The 22227-nt window shown below is 40.3% G+C and overlaps 2 protein-coding genes across 2 annotated transcripts in view; one reads left to right on the top strand and one right to left on the bottom strand.

Moving 5' to 3' along the window:
* klhl4 (kelch-like family member 4) overlaps positions 1 to 22227 on the bottom strand; it is an 88370-nt gene that overhangs the window by 6230 nt on the left and 59913 nt on the right. The window contains exons 6-9 of the mRNA XM_063000634.1: positions 20996 to 21182; positions 19693 to 19917; positions 14789 to 14951; positions 621 to 833 (exon numbers count right to left, since the gene is read on the bottom strand). Of these exons, the coding sequence (XP_062856704.1) occupies positions 621 to 833; positions 14789 to 14951; positions 19693 to 19917; positions 20996 to 21182 (788 nt within the window). The remainder of the gene's footprint in view (positions 1 to 620; positions 834 to 14788; positions 14952 to 19692; positions 19918 to 20995; positions 21183 to 22227) is intronic.
* Positions 1 to 22227, top strand: part of pcdh11 (protocadherin 11) — a 718842-nt gene that overhangs the window by 678040 nt on the left and 18575 nt on the right. The gene's annotated exons all lie outside the window — the stretch shown is intronic.

Genomic DNA, 22227 nt, shown 5'->3' with positions numbered 1-22227 from the left:
AGTAGTATTGTTGTACCAAATCAGTGCATGGTTTTATTATTATTCATAATTGTTATTATTATTATTATTATTATTAATACTGTTATTAGTAGTAGTAGTATTGTTGTACCAAATCAGTGCATGGTTTATTAATTATTTTATTATATTTATTATTGTTGTTGTTGTTTTTTATTTGTATTATTATTAGTAGTAGTAGTAGTAGTACTAGTAGTAATTGGTCAGTAAGTGGACTGGCTACTCTAAATTACCCCTAGGTAAATGAATAAATGTGTGATGCTCCGAGATGGCGCCATGTACAGACTGTATTCCAACCCTGAGCCTAGAATCTAGGCCCTAGAGTCTGCAGTCCCACCGCGACCCTTATCAGGATGATGTGTAACTTTGTGAACGGATACTGGTCACAATAGTAGGCCAGTTGTTGTGCAGTTTCTGTACATGACCAGCAGGAGGCGGATGATTCCACGTTATCGTTATCTCAGCTTTACATTCCACAGCGGTAAGGTAACTGCAGTGGAAGAGGAAGGAAGGGCGTTCCTACATGCACACCCACGCTTCCAGGAATTTGAGGTCTTCCTGAGCCTGAACCGTTTTGTGTGTGTGTGTTACTTTTTTTCTCTTACCTTTCCACACAGTCTGACAGACGGGAGCAGTGGTTCGAAGCTGGGGCGTCATGGCCGCCAACCGCGTACAGAAAGCCGTTGTAGGTAGCCACGCCCACTCCTCCTCTCCGCTTTGCCATTGGTGCACACATGCTCCATTTATTAGTGTGAGGATCAAAACACTCCATAGAGCGCAGACAGGAGCTACCGTCCCGTCCACCTACTGCGAAGAGCCTGAAACAGTTCAGTACCGGTACATCATGCATAGTCAGAACAAACTAATCCAAACACATGATATAAACACATATATCACTGGTTTAACATATGCCTGTCCACTAGGGTGGTCGCACCCCAAAAAGTATGCCATGACAGTGGGTAGTCAGTATATTGTCCACAGCACACGAAATTAAAAACCCAATTGATATAATTGTGATGCAACCGAATGAACTAAAAATGGCCATATTAATAAATGTTCTACTCATCATATTCAGGGTCTGTCTGAAAACCTAGTGAGCTGCCTTGTTGCAGCTGCCTAAGTAAAGAGGATTCTCATGAGACATTGTACTCATAAGGCAGATTATTTAGACGCACTACTTTGACAGCGGTTTTGTTGATAACGTCACTGCTGTTTTCTTACTAAGCAAACACAGTTAGCCTCAGGCCATTCAAACCAATGGTCTGAGGCAGCTCAACCTACTAGAATGCCAGCTAACATCTGCCTCTGGGTACCAAAACCGGTTAAATTGTCACTGACAAAGAAGAATTTGCAAATAAATTACACTTGTACACCTTTACAGAAATTAAAAATCAACGAGAATTTATTTACATCTGAAAATAACGAGAAACTGAATGCTGGCATTGAAGGCTCCCTTGTTAATCAGTCAGTTTATTGCCTCAAAGTAGGGCATCTTAGTAGGCAGCACCTAAGCATCTAAGAATTCAGACAGCCATCTTCTCGAAAGTGGAAGTAGAATGATGTAAAATGCTGTCTATGTAGAGAGCTCACTAGGTTTTCAGACAGACAGTCATGAAATTCATCTGTCCTACTCCTCAAAATGAAAGGGTTGTGAGCTGACCATTCAGAGCTGTATATTGTTTTTCATTTTGGAATGTTGACCACGTGAACAGTTATTAAAACTTAGTAAATACGTAGCATTTTAGGGCTGGACGTTCCCCAATTAAGTGGTGGATGTCCTTACGAAAAGTGTTGGCTTTAAACCATAAAAATGAAATTAAGTAATTTCTTTTGACATGTTAGTTAGCCACTAACAGGCAAATGATCATGATCGTTACAAGCATCCATCTAGCCTCCAAAAGAGGGCAGATATGTGTTCATCCAGGCATTGCACCGGACTGCAGATGAAAAAACCTGCCACCCTAAAACCTGACGTATGGACAACCTGCTGTCCACTTTTTTCAATGTAGACAGTCTTTTAACTGACTATGTTTACATGGTGTATTTAACAGCATACATACAAATATGTTTCAAAAATGTTCTATAAAAGTTTTGACACTAAACATTAATAACAAAAATACTTTATTGCAAAGAGAATGTTGGCAATTACCCTGTCAAAATGTCTACAGTAAGAGACATATTTAGCTTTTTCAGCATTGTGGTTTTATTTTGGCCCTACAAACCATCTTTAATTTCCCAAGGTTATAAGTGTCCCTTTAATTGTCCCTTTAACTCTCCATTACATTCAACTCAACATGTCACGATACATTGCTTCGTTCATGTCTCATTTAGTGGTGTGAAATGCCTTATTACTATTTCCATAAAGATCAGCCCCAGATCATTTTTGTCACACCTCTAAATGTGATGTTCTGGGCAAACATTTCTCTCTGAGCTGGGCGGTATATTGCAAATATTGATATATTTGATATTACTTTTCACACGATGTTGAAAATGACCATATTCGATATATCGAGTATGCCTAGGATACACAGGTTACCATTTAAGAACATTTAAAACAGAGCACAAAAGCAGAGTTCAGCACTCTTTCTTTCGCGCATGAGCGGGTGGGCGCGTGCACGCACACACATGCAAAATAAATCACTAAAACGAGTCAGAAACGACTCTTTTCAAACGTATTATTTATTGGAATCGAATCAGGGCGCTGTGCTCTTATCTATGGTAAAGATTAATTCGTTATGCTTACTCTATTTCATTATGGTGTCGTGCGTAAACAACTCCATGAATCAGTTCATTTGTAAAAGGAGTATTTACGTTTAAGGTGTTTGTTTTAATTGTTTTAATGTGTTTAATGTCAAACCTCTGATCAGCTTTTAGAAACCAGTAAATCTGGTAATGTACTGAACAAATGCCGAACACTACAAACACCTACACTCAAAGATTGTACAATATTTATATTAGTTCAGTATCAGTTAAGAAATTTACTTTTTCCACAATCGTTTACTAAATGTTATTTGCTTCTAAATTGCCTGATTATTTATGGTCACTATGCACCTGCTAACAGAAAAAAATCTATCACATTATCCAGAACAATGTTTCTTCTACATTTTGCTATCATCAATAATAACTGCTCATGGCAACAGTGTTGCAAGGGCAAGTCAATACACATTCAAGGATAACTCAAGGCTACATCCAAAACTGAAAACTGTGCACTAAAAAGTCTGCCTTAATAACTCCAGTGGTGTATTGACCTACCTTACAGTAAAGAAGTATAAGGTTTGAAATGCATCCTAAGTATGACTTTCAAAGTATGTACTCTGTCATCATTTTAGGATTAAAAAGATGTTATGAAGATAAAAGAACTGTATTGTGCATCTGAGTGCTGGGTAAAAAACACTTGTCATAGTCCATAGCCATAGTGGCTATCTGTCAATAGTGACTTTTGTTAATCTCCAATCTGATCCACAACTTATCTCTGTAACTATTCTTGTTCTGCTGATTAAAAACAAGGCAAACATCCAACAAAGCAGGGCCTTTACTTAAGTGTGATTTGTCCACTGTGCTTTGTGTGGCCAAATTAAACACCTAATTTAACGAGTTAAGATTTTTCTATGCATAATATAAAAGGTTTTCTACAGCACTCAGGTGGACAGGAGATGAGTAGTTCTCTTAGAGGAGTCTCTGAGCCTTTTTTTTATTATTATTACCGCATCAAAATATACAATTTCATTAAGAAATATGAAGCATGGTGGAGGAAATATGCATTTTTAATTCCCCTAATGTATCTTCAAACACTGACAACTCATAATCTGCTGGAATCAAGTCTTAAGCAAAGGTTGAGTATCTTTCTATCAAAAACATGTTTTGATTTGATTATCTGAGTAAAGATATTTACTCATTTTTGCACAATTTTAATGCACAGTTATTTTTCATTTGCTTAGTTAATTTCTTAATTAATATTTTAATTGGCAGTGCCTGTAGCAGACACTGTTCTGCTAGGGCGTGATGGCCGGACTATGTGGGCGGGCTCTTCAAACGCTGTGGGACCCTGATTAGCAGATAGAGAGGCGTCTGTGCAGAGTGCATAGGTGAAAAAGGGTTCAGCAAAGGGCTGCACGCAACAATATACCCATCTCAACTGCAATCAGGGATCCCCCAGCAGCAGAAAACAAATTGACTATGCTACTTTGGGAGAAAATGCTGTTATATTTAATAGTGTATATATTATTTTTAGTTAAGCAAATTAATATTGTGAACTAACATTTGCCCAGCATTTCCATATTTACATTTGTACATGTGCTTTTTTATTTTCACTTCTTACAAATACTCAGCTTACTAAAACATCAAACTACCTCAGACTGGCAATAATCAGCCATTTTTCTCTGACTGTGATATTGCTTGTGCTTCGACTCAGTACTGTACTGAGTACTCAGACAGTATGGTCAGGTGCAAAACATGAAGGACAGGTGATGGATTGCATTATATGGATTCATGGCCCCGATGAAAAAAGGACCTTTAAAGTGCATTTCCATCAAAAGGTGAATCTGTTGATAGTGGCTTGATTTCTAGAGCCTTGAGTTAATAGGGATCCAAAATGAAACCTAGGGAAGAAAGATCGTCTGTGAAAATATACAGTTTCCAGGTTGAGGAGATTAGTAAATTCATGTTATTTCTATTAGTAAATGTGGTGGAATCACAGTAGCTAAAACAACAGCGATATATGTTTTGGCTGTCAAAAATTTTGATTATACTTAAGTGCATCTGATCACCTTTCTTTACAAACCTTTAAAAAGACCATTATTGTTTAGAAGAAGATTAGGAGGTCTTTAACCCTCATGTTCTGTTTTGAGTCCCTGAGACCCCAGAGTCTCTTTAACAGCTCACAAAATGTCCTTAGCCTTTTAAATCAATACTTCATGACTTTCCTAATGTTATAAGAACTGCACAATATTAAACAATATTTTACACTGATATTGTGTTCCAGACACCCCCTAATTTATACACTTCTATTTAGGGTCTCAGAGTCTCCAGCTAGAATACATGATTAAAGGCAGTAGGTTTTTATACACTGATCAGCCATAACATTAAAACCACCTCCTTGTTTCTACACTCACTGTCCATTTTATCAGCCCCACTTACCATATAGAAGCACTTCGTAGTTCTACAATTACTGACTGTAGTCCATCTGTTTCTCTGCATGCTTTGTTAGCCCCCTTTCATGCTGTTCTTCAATGGTCAGGACCACTACAGAGTAGGTATTATTTAGGTGGTGGATCATTCTCAGCCCTGCAGTGACACTGACATGGTGGTGGTGTGTTAGTGTGTGTTGTGCTGGTATGAGTGGATCAGACACAGCAGCACTGCTGGAGTTTCTAAATATTGTGTCCACTCACTGTCCACTCTATTAGACACTCCTGCCTAGTTGGTCCACCTTGTAGATGTAAAGTCAGAGACGACCGCTCATCTATTACTACTGTTTGAGTTAATCATCTTCTATAAAATATTAAGTACAAATAATTTATTAAGTATCTTAAGTGTCTTATCCACTCATACCAGCACAACACACACTAACACACCACCACCATGTTAGTGTCACTGCAGTGCTGAGAATCATCCACCACCCAAATAATACCTGCTCTGTAGTGGTCCTGTGAGAGTCCTGACCATTGAAGAACAGCATGAAAGGGGGCTAACAAAGCATGCAGAGAAAAGATGGACTACAGTCAGTAATTGTAGAACTACAAAGTGCTTCTATATGGTAAGGGGAGCTGATAAAATGGACAGTGAGTGTAGAAACAAGGAGATGGTTGTAATGTTATGGCTGATCAGTGTATATCACTCATATTAAAATCAAGATTACTCAGTCAGCTAGATCACCAAATTTGATGTGTGTTTATGAGCCTTTTAAGGATGACTAAATCATGTGGTGCTAGAAATACAAATAATCACATAAATAGATGAAACTTGAAACTTGGTGAATCGGCTGTCATGTTGTCCAAGAATATGACAACAGCTCATATAGTCAATTACAAAAAAATCCCAGACAAACATCCAAAAAAGTGCTTTAGCTAAGGTCAGTGTTCATGACTCCATAATATAACATAGACTTGTCAAAACTGATTAAAGCTGCAGAAATAAATCAAAGCACCCCTGTCCAAAAAATCTTGTGATAATCAGCAAGTAGAAAGTCTATGGAACAACAGAATGTCCCATGTCAGGGCGCCTCACAAGATTTAATAAGGGGAAAACAAGAAATGAAAAACAAAAAGGAAAACCAGCAGTCACTTATAAAAGTTGCAGGATGACCTGAAAACAGCAGCAATAACAGTAACAATGAACAGTAAGCAATGGACTTTACTGCAACCATCTTCATACACCAAACGTAGCTACTAAAAGAAGCATGGAGATTCAAATCTACAATTTGCATACAAACACAAAGGCATTTTGGCAATAATTCAGTTTGTTATGTTTGGAGAACGTAGTGTTGGCTATAAAATCCCTACAACACCATGGCCACAGTGAGGTATGGCGGTGGGAACAAACAGTTCTGGGCCATTACACTTAATTGAAAAAAACATAAATGGGGCAATGTACTTGGACATATTAAAGCTGAACATCATCTGGTTGGCCAAGTCAACAGCCTCGTATATACAGCCAAAATAGCTTAAGACTGGCTTCTAAAGAAACAAGGAGAATGTGATTGCATTGCCCGGCCAATTTTCTGACTTGAATCCTATTTGCCGACTTTATAAAAGATTTATAAAATCTATAAAAGTTCATTGGGGGACCTTACAATCCTTGGAAATGTTACCCAATTTGTAGAGAGAAAGGGGTCAAAATTAAACCACAATGATGCAGAAATCTCATGCTGTAATACACCCTTTCAATCGAATATGAACACACTCCCTCGCACTCCATTTATCAATCCAAAGGACCCCATAGGACCCCTGACCAGATCTTATATTCATGGAAGACCAACCTCTGACACTAACAATATAATAACATGGTAGAGTGTTTTATACTGGTATAAGTTAATCAGGTAAACCAAGAGGCCAGTCAGTTTAAACAGTATTTGAACATTCCACCAACACTGCTGCACCTAATACGCTCATATTAGAACAACACACATTACATGTCATTATGTTTAAGTCATTGCTCTGAGTATGGTCCACCAACCAAATATCATCTGGACAGTGGGGCTCCTATAGCGGTCACTCTTTGATTAATAAATGGGATACATGGGGTCTGTCTGAAAACCTAGTGAGCTCTCTACATAGACGCATTTTATGTCATCCTACGTGTAGCACTCCTGAGAAGAAGCCTGAAGACTGAATTCTTAGATGCCTTTAAATGCTGACTACTAAGGTGCCTTATTTCGAAGTGGTAATCTGACTGAATAACTAACTGAATGGCCTGAGGCTAACTGTGTTAGCTTATGCATGGTTCACAGTACATGATTTTTGCCCTGATTTTCGCTCACCAACTGGTCGCCGTTAGATTTGCCAGCTCGGGAGTAACTCGGCGTTCGCTCGACGATCGAAACTCGGCTCTCAATCGCTATGTGTGAACTCGATCTGAGCGGCTCGCCAAAGAGAGATATCTAGCTTGTCAAATATCTGGATCTGAGTTGCCCAACTGATAATGAGTGCTATGTCGAACAGCCAATGAGAACGCAAGATACGGTGTGAGGGGAAACGCAGGGGAGGCGTTGTATTTCTGACCTTATTGTTCTCTACAAAACATAACACCAACGTTGCATTGCAAAAATATTTATTAACCTCCAACTCACTATAGAACAATCCAAGCTGTTCGCGTTGCCAAATCCACTCAGATTCATTTATTTTTCCTCTTTGATTTTACGCTGCACATCAGCGCACAAACTTTGCTACTTTGATGTGCATTTTTGGACGTGGTATCATTAAATCACGTTTGTTTTCGTGACGAAACGTAGTTTGGGAGACCAGAGAGGCTTGCCTCCGATTCCAGTTGGTGATAGATGATGTAGTGTGAAACCCCCTATCGCCGATCAGTCGTGTAGTGTGAAAGCCACATTGACTTGAAAGACTCCCGATTAAAAGAGATCCAGTTGTGTAGTGTGAACTGTACAGGGACCCGACGACTTGGAAAGTCGTGTAGTGTGAACTTGGCATTAGTAAGCACAACTGCAGTGACATAATCGGCAAAATCACTGTCAAAGTAATGTGTCTAAATAATCTGCCTTATGAGATTGATGTCTTATGAGAATCCTTTTTACTTAGGCAGATGCCTAGGTAGGCAGTAGGCAACATGGCAGCTCACTAGGTTTTCAGACAAACCCAGTGAATCTATAAGGTGTACCTAATAAAGTGCACTGAGTTTATATAATATTACAAAATCAAGGTTGGTTAAATATTTGATTTCTCTACTGTACATTATAAAAGGGCCTATAAAACACAGTGGGCTTTCATTATAAAATGCAATAAAGTGCATTATGTACAGTACATTATGAACTCGATGCCCTTGTTAATACATGTTTGATATACAAAGCCTTTATGAAACAACTGTGCCACATGTTCTGTTTCCAACAACTCACAATGTATTCTTTAAAAGGACATTTGATGAATCACTTTGGAAACTAGGCCAGAAGCTAAGACTAGCAGGGTTGTTTGAAGGTTGTTTTGCCCTGAATTCAAAAATGCCCCAGGGTTTATCAGTCAGTGTTCTCGGTGAGATGTGCAGCTGGTTTCCTCTATCAGGACAAACAACATCATGACCTCTCTCTGTTTTTCAGAGAGCAGAGCACAGGAGAGACTCTGATGTGAAAAGTATTGCTACACTTTCTGCTTTCAGAGCCTATTATTTCTGTACCAGGAACATTTCAGAACGTTGAAAACTGGCTGTGGTAGTTAGAGTGGAACTTTCAAGGGTCTAAAAAGTAATACCAACTGCATTCTGATCAGAGATCTGAAAGACTACTCAAGAACACTTGGTGCATGGTCATAATACACCCAGGACAGGGCGCTGATACACTGTAGGGCACCAAACAAACCTTCACCTAAGGCGAATGTAGTGTAGCCAGTTTTTCAGTTTGAGAAACTAAACTAAACTCTTTACAGACAGTGACCAGTGGTAAGGACTGTGGAGCTCTGGACCACACATATTTGAATATAAATGACATCCATCCTATTTCACTTATCTTTTCTATTTAATTATGCAAGAACTACAGGTGGCGCAGAAGGATATTCAAAATAAGATAGTGGTAGCCCAGTGGGTAGAGCTTTGGGCTATCAACTGAAAGGTTGAGAGTTTGAATCCCAGCTCTGCCATGCAACCACTGTTGGGCCCTTAAGCAAGGCCCTTACCCCTCTCTGCTCCAGGGATGCCATACAATGGCTGACCCTGCACTCTGACCCCAGCTTTCAAAACAAGCTGGGATATGTGAAAAAAGAATTTCGTTGTACTGTACACCTGTATATGTATACACAAATAAAGGCATTCTATCTGAACACCTCGGTTAGAATCTCGGCTCTGCCGCAGGTTGGCTGGGCGCCATCTAGCGGGCACAATTGGTGCAAGTAAGCAGTGCCTGCAGCAGACAATAATTGTCCACCGTGTCTGCTGGGTAGGGAAAATGACCGGACTAAGTGGTTGGGGTCTAGCAGATAGAGGTGCCTGTGCAGAAAGCATGGGCGAAAAGAAGGGGTCTGCTAAGGACTGCACACGGGTCGGAGAAGGCGTGAGCAGAAAATATATCCCCTCCTCAAATGCAATCAGGAATCCCCAGAAGCGGAAGACAGATTGACTACGCTAGAAATCGGGAGAAAAAGGGGAGAAAATGCATAAATAAAATAAAAAAATGGAACTACAGACAATTCCTCCTAACGCTTTCAAAAAAAGTGTCAACAGTTTTAAAAAAGTATACCAAAATAAGCTTTACAAATAAAATAAATACAAAGTTAGCTTATTTAAACATTGCTTCAAAAAGAACATCTACAATATATGGCTAATGTTATCCAGACACCTGACTATAAGCTTGTTGAACATCCCATTGCAAAATCATTGACATTGATTTGAAGTTTTCTGTCCCTCCCTGTTTTTGGATTTTTGTCCATTTATTAAAAAAAAATATATCAAGCAGGTCATTTATTCCACTGATAATGGATAAAAAGGCCTTGCTTGAAGTTGGCATTCCAATTTAATCCAAAAGTATTTAATGGGGTTCATGGAACGGCTTTTACAGGCCACTGGAGTTCCAAATTATGTCGTTATGGGCCCCACTTTGTGCAGAGAAGGGCTTTCTTCTGACTGTTGCCACAAAGATGGAAGCTTATTATTTAATTGACGTAATTAACTTTATACATCTATGAGCAATGGGAGTGGCTAAAATATGTTCATATCCTGAGTGCTCTACACATGAAAATCTGAAAACTTTGGATGCTTGTACACAGACACTGGCGGCACGGTGGCTAAGTGGGTAGCACTGTCGCCTCACAGCAAGAAGATCCCCAGGTGGGGCAGTCCGGGTACTTTCTGTGTGGAGTTTGCATGTTCTCCCTGTGTCTGTGTGGGTTTACACGGTGCTCCGGTTTCCTCCCACAGTCCAAAGACATGCAAGTGAGGTGAATTGGAGATACTAAATTGTCCATGACTGTGTTCGATATAACCTTGTGAACTGATGAATCTTGTGTAATGAGTAACTACCGTTCCTGTCATGAAAGTAACTAAAGTGTAAAACATGACGTTAAAATCCTAATAAACAAACAAACAAACACAGACACATGGTCTGAACGAATCACTCAAAAAACAATCACATATAGCTATTTTATTATTGACTTTAGGTCACCAGCTCTAGATATGACCTAAAATCAAGCTAGCAAGTAAGTAAACTGTTGGAGGAGGTAGCAGGTGAACAGAGGAGCACACCACAGCACGCCACTGCTAATTAGCATTTGAGTGACTTTGCTGGCTCAGAGATTACCACTGAGCAGGTGGTTTGCACAGTAGGTCATATTGGTGAAGTAAGCTTTGTTTAAAGGAAAAAACAATTGCTGATCACTAAAAAGATCGTAATGAAATATAATACGTGTTAACTATTGTTTTATGGCGCTCAGGTGGCACAGCAGTAAAAAAAAAAAAAAACACACTAGCACACCAGCGCTGACATTTCAAACTCATCGGTTTGAAACTCAGCTACACGAACAGCGATTTGCTTGGTGTTCATACAGGGTGGGAGCCGGATAGGGACTCTCTCATAACTGATGCAATTACGACCTCTGCTGGCTGATTGATGGCGCCTGCACAGAGTCGAGGAATAAAATACGTTGATTATGGTCTGGCTCTCCGTACACAAAGCTGATCCGCATATGAACTCGCCTCATGCAGGTGAAAAGATGCAGTCGGCTACTGCACGCATGTCGGAGGGGGGCGTGTGTTAGTTTTGTTCTCACTCACTTTCTTCACTGCTTATCCAATTACGGTCGTGGGTGGTTGGTGCTGGAGCCTATCTTAGCTTTTCAATGGGTGCAAAGCACACAGTAACACCCTGGACGGGGCACCAGTCCATCGCAGGGCAGACACACATACACACCCATTCACCTATAGGGCACAGTGTAAGCAATTAAGGGTTAAGGGCCTTGCTCAAGGGCCCAACAGCAGCAACCTGGCAGTGGTGGGGCTTGAACCAGCCACCTTCTGATTACTAGTCCAGTACCTTAACCACTAGGTTACAACTGACCTGTCCATTTTCTGTTATGCACTGGTTTAAATGACAGCAAACAGTACAATTTATTGACCATCATTGTTCACAGGTATGGGTTGTTTACCTTTTTCCCATCACACATACCACTACTTACAAGGGACTTTTCTAACTTAAACTAAATGCTAGATTCAGCCTTCTAAGGGCATTTTAATGTTTCAGAAAATCGTTGTCACGTCTGTCATGGTATAGAAGTGCATCAGTGTCCACAGCATGGGTGACTTGCTTATGCATGAAGGTACCATAGACGCTGAGGCGTTTGTTGGGATTTTAAAGAGACACATGCTGCCACATGCGGCAACGTCTTTTCACGGGAAGTCCATAATTATTTAGCAAGACAATGTGAGGCCTCATTCTGCACACGCTAAAACAGCAGGGCCTCATGGACACAGAAGGCGTGTGCAATGGCCACAGACTGTTGAGCAGCTGGAGTCTCGTATCCAGCAATAATGGACAACAATTCTACTTGCAAACCTGCGACAATGACTGTACTTAGTTCCCAAATCATTAAAAAGTTGCATTAATAGGGAAGGGTGATGGCTCAGAGTGTTAAACACGCCTCTGTTCTAACTGTTTTAGGTGTGTTGGAGACATCAAATTTTAAATGTGTTTATATTTACAAAATACACCGATCAGCCATAACATTAAAACCACCTCCTTGTTTCTACACTCACTGTCCATTTTATCAGCTCCACTTACCATATAGAAGCACTTTGTAGTTCTACAATTACTGACTGTAGTCCATCTGTTTCTCTGCATGCTTTGTTATCCCCCTGTTCTTCAATGGTCAGGACCCCCACAGCACCACCACAGAGTAGGTATTATTAGGGTGGTCGATCATTCTCAGCACTGCAGTGACACTGACATGGTGGTGGTGTGTTAGGGCGTGTTGTGCTGGTATGAGTGGATCAGACACAGCAATGCTGATGAAGTTTTTAAACACCTCACTGTCACTGCTGGACTGAGAATAGTCCACCAACCAAAAATATCCAGCCAACAGCGCCCCGTGGGCAGCGTCCTGTGATCACTGATGAAGGTCTAGAAGATGACCAATAGATGAGCAATAGATGAGCGATCGTCTCTGACTTTACATCTACAAGGTGAACCAACTAGGTAGGAGTGTCTAATAGAGTGGACAGCGAGTGGACACGGTATTTAAAAACTCCAGCAGCGCTGCTGTGTCTAATCCACTCATACCAGCACAACACACACTAACACACCACCACCATGTCAGTGTCACTGCAGTGCTGAGAATGATCCACCACCTAAATAATACCTGCTCTGTGGTGGTCCTGTAGGGGTCCTGACCATTGAAGAACAGGGTGAAAGCAGGCTAAAAACAAGTATTTATAAAAACGGATGGACTACAGTCAGTAATTGTAGAACTACAAAAGTGCTTCTATATGGGAGGTGGAGCTGATAAAATGGACAGTGAGTGTAGAAACAAGGAGGTGGGTTTAATGTTATGGCTGATCGGTGTACAATGAAGTTGATCAGTGAAAACATTGGAAATCTTTTGTTCCTTCTTTTATCAGTTAAGTAAAGATTCAACAGTATTAACAAATCAGGGCAGTAGGGCAGTTGTAGCCTATAGGTTAAGGTAGTAGACTAGTAAGGAGAAGATTGCTGGTTCAAACCCTACTACTACCAGGTTGCCACTGTTGGGTCCTTGAGCAAGGCCCTTAACTCTCAATTGCTTGGACTGTATACTGTAAGTCACTAAATGCCGAAAATGTAAATCACTAACCACTTTTAATTGCATTTTACAAAATGTCCATTTATGGAAAAGGTGTTTGTATGTTCCAATCAGGAGTTACCAAAAAGGAACAGTTGCAAAATTGACTTAAGTGATAAGACTACCATATGTCTTTATTATTATTCTACACTGATCAGCCATAACATTAAAACCCCCTCTTTGTTTCTACACTTATTGTCCATTTTATCAGCTCCACTTACCATATAGAAGCACTTTGTAGTTCTACAATTACTGACTGTAGTCCATCTATTTTTCTACATACTATTTTTAGCCTGCTTTCACCCTGTTTTTCAATGGTCAGGACCCCGACAGGACCACTACAGAGCAGGTATTATTTAGGTGGTGGATCATTCTCAGCACTGCAGTGACACTGACATGGTGGTGGTGTGTTAGTGTGTGTTGTGCTTGTATGAGTGGATCAGACACAGCAGCACTGCTGGAGTTTTTAAATACCGTGTCTACTCACTGTCCACTCTATTAGACACTCCTACCTAGTTGGTCCCCCCTGTAGATGTAAAGTCAGAGACGATTGCAGAGACGATCTATTGCTGCTGTTTGAGTTGGTCATCTTCTAGACCTTCATCAGTGGTCATAGGACGCTGCGCACGGGGCGCTGTTGGCTGGATATTTTTGGTTGGTGGACTATTCTCAGTCCAGCAGTGACAGTGAGGTGCTTAAGTGAGGGGCAGTTGTATCCTAGCGGTTAAGGTATTAGACTAGTAATCAGAAGGTCACTGGTTCAAGCCACACCACTGCCAGGTTGCTGCTGTTGGGCCCTTGAGCAAGGCCCTTAACCCTCAATTGCTCAAAATGTATACTGTCACACTACTGTAAGTCGCTTTGGATAAAGGCATCTGACAAATGCCGAAAATGTAAATGTAAATCTCCACATCTGCAGCAGTGCTGCTGTGTCTGATCCACTCATACCAGCACAACACACATTAACACACCACCACCATGTCAGTATTACTGCAGTGCTCAGAATGATCCACCACCCAAATAATACCTACTTTGTAGTGGTCCTGGGAGAGTCCTGACCATTGAAGAACAGGTTGAAAGGGGGCTAACAAAGCATGCAGAGAAACAGATAGACTACAGTCAGTAATTGTAGAACTACAAAGTGCTTCTACATGGTATGGGGAGCTGATAATATACACAGTGAGTGTAGAAACAAGGAGGTGTATCAGTGTATACTGTATAAGTAATTTAATAAAATACGTATGTGTACAGAGTAATGTATGTGAACTGTTGTGCGCTACTAAGCAAATGGAAAAAAAAATACTTACTTCCCATTAAGAGCAGTGACTCCAACTGTGCTGCGAGGAGTAGACATACTAGCCACATAATTCCACTGTCTAGCCTGGGGGTCCCACCTCTCCACTGTGTTCAAATAGCTCCATCCATCATGGCCTCCCACCGCATACATCGGCCCTTCCAGCACAGCGATCCCTTTTCAAACAAAAGAGAAAAGACCATGTGCTTTTGTTCTCTTCAATTATATGTATCTCCAAGAGCGGAGTATCATCTCTCGGCAGGTTGCATTTATAATAACTAGAGCTACATAAATGTCGAAATTTAAATGATACTGCTATTGCATTAATTAAGATTAAAATCAAAAGGGCTCCCTCTTTAACCGATCTCCAGGACCTGAATAGATTTCCGAATGGCCGGACCCTGAGGTGCATTCATTAAGCATTCATACAGCATCTCGCTGCCTCCTCGGCAGAAAAGGTCTCTCATGCTTCTGTAATAAATCTGCGGCTGTTGCTTTTTGGTTCTCCGTGTACAAACTGCCCCTTGACCCACGGTTGGAATTGGCGCTGATATTAAACAGTGGTAGAGCTCTTTTGCTGTGCTGGTTTTTATGAAGGTACTGTAAATTACGCAACACAACACTGTAGTCAGTTTTCTTTATACCGGGTCCTAAATTGCCTGCCACAGATATGACTGACTTATTCTTGTTGGCTGCTTGCTATGATGGCACCGTTTGATTTATGTCCTGCGTTTAGATGTGTCTCTTTATTTAATTTGCCGTCAGAGCAGGACTGTATGGACACCAGATTATTTACACACGCAAACTAATGGAGTGGTTTTAATCATGTCCCATCATGCTCTAGTGCCATTACCGTAATAGATGTAGCTTCTTAATAAGGTTGCATCGTTTCATGTTATTTTGTTCACACTGCAGTCTGGCTGTTTCTAAAGTTTAATTCCCAACACAAAGTGAGCTATTAATTCCAAAGTAGGTGTTGTTCAGACAGACACAGAGGGTGGCGTTGTTCCCAAAACCATGTGTGCTCGTAAGTTTGAATATACACCGATCGTTCATAACATTATGACCACCTCCTTGTTTCTACAGAGACATCAGAGACGATTGCTCATCTATTGCTGCTGTTTGAGTTGGTTCTAGACTTTCATCTTTCATCTTCTAGACCTTCATCAGTGGTCACAGGACGCTGCCCATGGGGCGCTGTTGGCTGGATATTTTTGGTTGGTGGGCTATTCTGTCCAGCAGTGACAGTGAGGTGTTGTTTAAAAACTTCATCAACATTGCTGTGTCTGATCTACTCATACCCATGTTAGTGTCACTGCAGTGCTGACAATGACCCACCACCCAAATAATACCTACTCTGTAGTGGTCCTGTGGGGGTCCTAATCATTGAAGAACAGGGTGAAAGGAGGCAAAAAAAAAAGTATGTAGAGAAAAAGATAAACTGCAGTCAGTAACTGTAGAACTACAAAGTGCTTCTATATGGTAAGTGGAGCTGATAAAATGGACAGTGAGTGTAGAAACAAGGAGGTGGTCATAATGTTATGCCTCATCGGTGTATGTATTAATACAAGCAGTATTAAGTCCAGCATTATGCTAACAATGTTATAATTTTTTACCAACCCTTTTGTCCTTATCTAGTTTGCAGGGGGTCTTGAAATATGGGGTGCAAGGCAATATAACATTCACTTACAGATTTTGGCAATTTAAAGCAGCCAGTCCACCTTCTGCATGTTTTAAGACGTGAAATAAAACAAAGAGTACATTAAGGAAACTCACACATAATGTTCTTACAGGCAGTGACTTGAGGTGAACATTCCTTCCCCGTCGTGCCATTATGGGCTGACAGGGTGTATAGAGGCACAGATGATTAACAGTGCTGGTTCCTTTAATCAACATAATTCACATCAGCCAGTCGTGGTCCTTTATATACTGGCCTCATGACCCAGATTTTGCTGGGCTCTTCCTTTCTTTCCTTATTTTGTTGTTTGTGAATGCTTATTTTGTTTATTTGTTTGCTAGGCCTGATTATCTCTAAATTTTGGGGTGTTTCACTATGATTCTTAAAAAGGATCAGGAACTTCAGGAGCTATTCCTCTTGTATGGGGTACTGTAACATGCCCACCTACCATAAAGACCAGCTGGGGACTTGGATTCAAGATAACAAGCCTGCCCTTTGTGTCATTATGAGCCAGCAGGGGGCATGAAGGTACAGATGACTGCTATTGCATTTCAAGAGCAGTCTCTGCACCTAATTAAGTGTTATTTGCTTTAGCTGGTGGGGGCATAAATATTTTTCCATTTTCCATTAAATATTTTTCCATTTTCTTTTAATAGCTCTTTAGCCACTGATGAAGGTCTAGAAGATGACCAACTCAAACAGCATAAATAGACGAGCGATCGTCTCTGACTTTACATCTACAAGGTGAACCAACTAGGAGTGTCTAGGTAGGAGTGTCTAATAGAGTGGACAGTGAGTGGACACAGTATTTTAAAACTCTAGCAGTGCTGCTGTGTCCGATCCACTCATACCAGCACAACACACACTAACACACCACCACCGTGTCAGTGTCGCTGCAGTGCTGAGAATGATCCACCACCCAAATAATACCTACTGGTCCTGAGCATTGAAGAACAGGGCTAAAGGGGGGTAATTGTAGAACTACGAAGTGCTTCTATATGGTAAGTGGAGCTGATATAAAATGGACAGTGAGTGTAGAAACAAGGAGGTGGTTTTAATGTTATGGCTAATCTGTATACTGTATATAAGTTGGAAGGAAGGGCCTGGGTTCAATTCCCTGATCGGGCAGCCAGGGTTCTTTCTGTGGCTGGAGTTTGGATGTTCTTCCTGTGTCTGTGCGAGTTTCCTCTGGGTGCTCTGGTTTCCAAAGACATGCAGTCTGGCCAATTGGAGCTATTAAAATTGTCCTAGGTGTGTGTAGGTGTGTGTTTTGTGATAGACCTTTTTGGGGTGTTTCCGACTTTTCGCCCACCGCAGCCCTGACCAGAATAAAGCAGTGGTAAAACAATGAATATATTCATGTTTTTGTATATCGTTTCAGCTCTGCAGTGCTCACAATGACTTCCACAAACTCTTTCCTATCGAACTTTACTTTAATGGCTTAGCTGAGCTTAGAGCTCTAAAATGTTGGAACTGCTTCGGCTAGCCAGATATTACATAACGTTATATTGTCACAGTGATTTGGTGAATGTGCCTTTAGTTTCATACATTATTCATGTATAGTCATGCACATTTGTTTGCAAATTTAAATTGAGCCCTAAGTGACAATTTTCACAGATTTGTTTCCCAATCTGCTGTTGGCTGTGTATTTTACTCTAATTAAATGGGTTTTATTTTTTACTTACTGGGGCTATTGCTGAGCGAATCAACAAGATATAGCTGAAATATTCAAATTCCATCGTAATCGTAAATAGAGTATAAAGGCTTCATCTATGTTTCATGAACAGATAAGCAGAAATACAGAAAGACTGAACTGCCCTGATTAAGGAAAATCCTTCCTTAAAGAAAATGTTTCCTGCCCAATACTGACTTACTAAGCAGCAAGTAATATTACATTATGCTTTTTCATTTTAACTAAACATACAACCCCAAATTAGAAAAAGTTGGGACAGTATGGAAAATGCAAATAAAATAAAAACACAGAGTTTCTTACATTTACTTTAGTTTTTTGTTTTTTTGTTGTTTTATTTGATTACAGACAGTTTAAACCTGAGATATTTTATGTTTCTTCTGCTCAACTTCATTTCATTTGTTAATAAACATCCATTCCTGCATTTCAGGCCTGCAAGACATTCCAAAAAAAGTTGGGATGGGGGCAATTTAGAGCTAGTAATGAGGTGAAAAAACTAAATAATGATGTGATTCCAAACAGGTGATGTCAACAGGTGATTGTAATCATGGTTTGGTACAAAAGCAGCATCCAGGAAAGGCTGAGTCTTTGATGAGCAAAGATGGTCAGAGGATCTCCAGTTTGTCAATGAATGTGTGAGAATATTATTGAAATGTTTACAAACAATGTACCTCAAAGAAAGATTGGAAGGGATTTGCATATTTCTCCCTCTACAGTGCATACTATCATTAAATGATTCAAGGAATCGGGAGAATTTTTGGTGCGTAAAGACCAAGGGCTCAAGCTTAAGCTGAACGCCGTGATCTTCGATCCCTCAGACGGCACTGCATCAAGAACTGCCACTCAACAATAGCTGATATAACCACATGGGCAAGGGATTACTTTGGCAAACCTTTGTCAAGCACTACAATACAGAGTTACATGCACAAATGCCACTTAAAACTTTACTGTGCAAAAAAGAAGCCTTATGTTAACCATGTCCAAAAGCGGTGTCGACTTCTCTGGGCTCGGAGGCATCTAGGATGGACCATCACACAGTTGAAACGTGTGAATGTGTGGAGAATTTTGAAACAAAAAATGCAACAACGACAACCCCATACTGTTGGACACCTTAAGACGTGTTTGCAGGAAGGATGGGACAAAATAAAAGCTGAAACACTAAATCACTTGGTATCCTCAGTGCCAAAACGTCTTTTAAGTGTGGTGAAAAGGAATGGCAACATTACAAAGTGGTAAATGCTTTACTGTCCCAACGTTTTTTGGCCTGAAATGCAGGAATGAATGTTTATTAATAAATGAAATGAAGTTGAGCAGACAAAACATGAAATATCTCATGTTTATCCTGTCTGCAATCAAATAAAAGTCAAAGTAAATGTAAGAAACTCTGTGGTTTTTTTTATTTTTTATTATTTGCTTTTTCCATGCTGTCCCAACTTTTTCTGATTTGGGGTTGTAGTATTCATGCCCGGCACCGTATTGTATGTACCTTATTTTCATTGTACAGCTCTTAATTGTAATTTATAAGGATAATAAAGACTCAGAAATGCACCTAGTCCATGTCTGTGGGTTGACATAGGAGGCATGGTAGACCACACTTTAGTTATGGGGTCATAACACTCCACCATGTTGGACGTCTTGAGGCCATCCCTTCCCCCCACGACATAGAGCTTGTTATCGATGACTGCCACACCAAACTGGAGCCTCCGGCCATTCATGACGCCAACCTGGATCCACGAGTTGGTGCGCAGGTCATACTTCTCTATCGTTGTGGAACCTGAAATAAAATGATGACAACGTTGGATCAGTCCAGAATGTAGAATGCACATTTTAAACCAAGTCAAGCAGTAGGCTCAATCCACTGGCTTGTTGTCATGGGCCTACATGAACAAAAACAGACACATCCTGTGCCTTAAAGCTATTCCTCAGAAATAAGCAACATTAGCTAATAAAACAATTGCATGTTTGTACTGCTGTGTTGTTGTGATGAACACAGCATGCACAAGAATTTGGTGAGGAGTCAGAATTGTGCACGACACCAGCTGTATTTTCATTGTACTCATATGGTATGTTCATACTAGTGATCACAGCTCCACTTTCATTTAAATACTGATAGCCTAGACACGTTGACCATACTGGTGGCAATACTGAAACCTGTGGTGGTTGTCTAGTGTATTAATCTTTAGCTTTGCCAACTGAGCACCTTACAAACCTCTTTAAATGCAGTTTTATAGTTCTTTGTTGAGGCTCTTTGGATCCAGGTGCAAATAAAATGCATTCTAACAAATTTTAAATCTGACATACCATACAAGTAGGGTGCAGGATTCACCATCACTGTCTGAGAAATACATGACCTATTGATAATTTCAGTGCTCACTAATATCAAATTTACATTTACGGCATTTAGCAGACGCTTTTATCCAAAGCGACTTTCAGTACTGCGACAGTATATTGTCTAAGCAATTGAGGGTTAAGGGCCTTGCTTAGGGGCCCAACAGTGGCAACCTTGCAGTGATGGGGCTTGAACTGGTAACCATTCGATTACTAGTCAAGTTACTTAAAAACTAGGCTACAACTGCCCTGGGGGGGAATATAAGGTCGATCTTGCAGATAAGAAGTAAACCCCACACTGCTGAAGTTTGGCATAGTTTATCTTTAAATTGTCAACAGGTTTACTACACCCAATCAGTTATTCAGTTTAAATCTTTAATGGTCTCATGGTTTATTGTCTAAGCAATTCAGGGTTAAGGGACTTGCTCAAGGGCCCACCAGTGGCAACCTGGTTGATGACCTTACCATTACACTACTATATGAGAAGTTAAGGTGCAAATGAGGTATAATAAATAATGACCCACCTTTTGAAGCATCCATGCCTCCTACTGCATAGAGTGCCCCCACAGTGGACTTGCGTGGTTTGGTCCTTGGGCTCTGTAGCATGGGCCGACGCTCTGGCAACAAGTGGTACTTCATGGCCTCCATAAGTAGCTTTTGGCATTGCAGATCTTCAGAAAACATCTTATTGTTTTCCAAATCAGCAAGAAGCTTAAATAAAACAAACGAGCCAGATTCACTTGTGTATCTTTTTAGGTTCAGAAATGTACTATAAAGTAGAATTGGTAGTTAACTCTCTAATTTTTCAGTTGATGCTCTAATCACTGGCATTGTGAACTGAAATCCAACCCCAATGCTTTGGAATCAATTGGATTCCTGGCAGTGGGAATTGATTGTCAAACCAAGTGCTTCGGTAATGATTTTCTGGTTCCAGGATGTGAAAACTGAGAAACGACTTAAAGGCTAATGAGTTGACTGTCTAATTTTACTTTTCTGTACTATACAAGTTGATCCCAATGCTCGAGAGTTGAGTAAGTCATATGAAATGACACTTGATCCATATTCTTTAGAATTGACTGCTTGATCCCACGCATTAAGAATTGTGGGTCAAAGAGTAAAGTGTCTATTGTCAATGCTTTAGAGGCAACTGGCAACATAATTTATTTTTCCAAGTATTAAGACCTGAAGACCTGTTAAATTTAAATTTGCAGTTTTCAGTTGTCTGCCAATTACCTCCCAATACTCTGTTGCCAGTTTTAAACAGCAAAAGCACCAAACTAAGTATGTAAAGTAAGTAATAAAATTAGTTTACAGTAAAACATCCTGGCTAATGCCATATAAAGTAAGTAAATAAAAAAATTGACATAAGAAATCAGGTATAGCTTAATTTGGCCTGTATTTTTAATTTTTTTTATTTATGCATTTTCTCCCATTTTTTCTTCTGATTTAATGTAGTCAATTTGTCTTCCGCTGCTGGGGATCCCTGATTGCATTTGAGGAGAGCATATTTTCTGCTCACGTCTCTTTCGACCCATGCACAGTCCTTAGCGGACCCCTTTTTTCGCCCATGCTTTCTGCACAGGTGGCTCTATCTGCTAATCAGGGTCCTTGCACAACGTTTGAAGACCCTACCCACATAGTCCGGTCATCCCACCCTAGCAGACACTTTGGCCAATTAGTGTCTGCTGCAACACTGCTAATTATGCCTGATAGATGGTGCCCAGCCGACCGGTGGCAACGCCGAATTTTAAACCGA

Source organism: Trichomycterus rosablanca, chromosome 8, assembly GCF_030014385.1.
Source record: "Trichomycterus rosablanca isolate fTriRos1 chromosome 8, fTriRos1.hap1, whole genome shotgun sequence".
NCBI lineage: Eukaryota > Metazoa > Chordata > Actinopteri > Siluriformes > Trichomycteridae > Trichomycterus > Trichomycterus rosablanca.
This window is presented reverse-complemented; position numbering and strand designations above follow the sequence as displayed.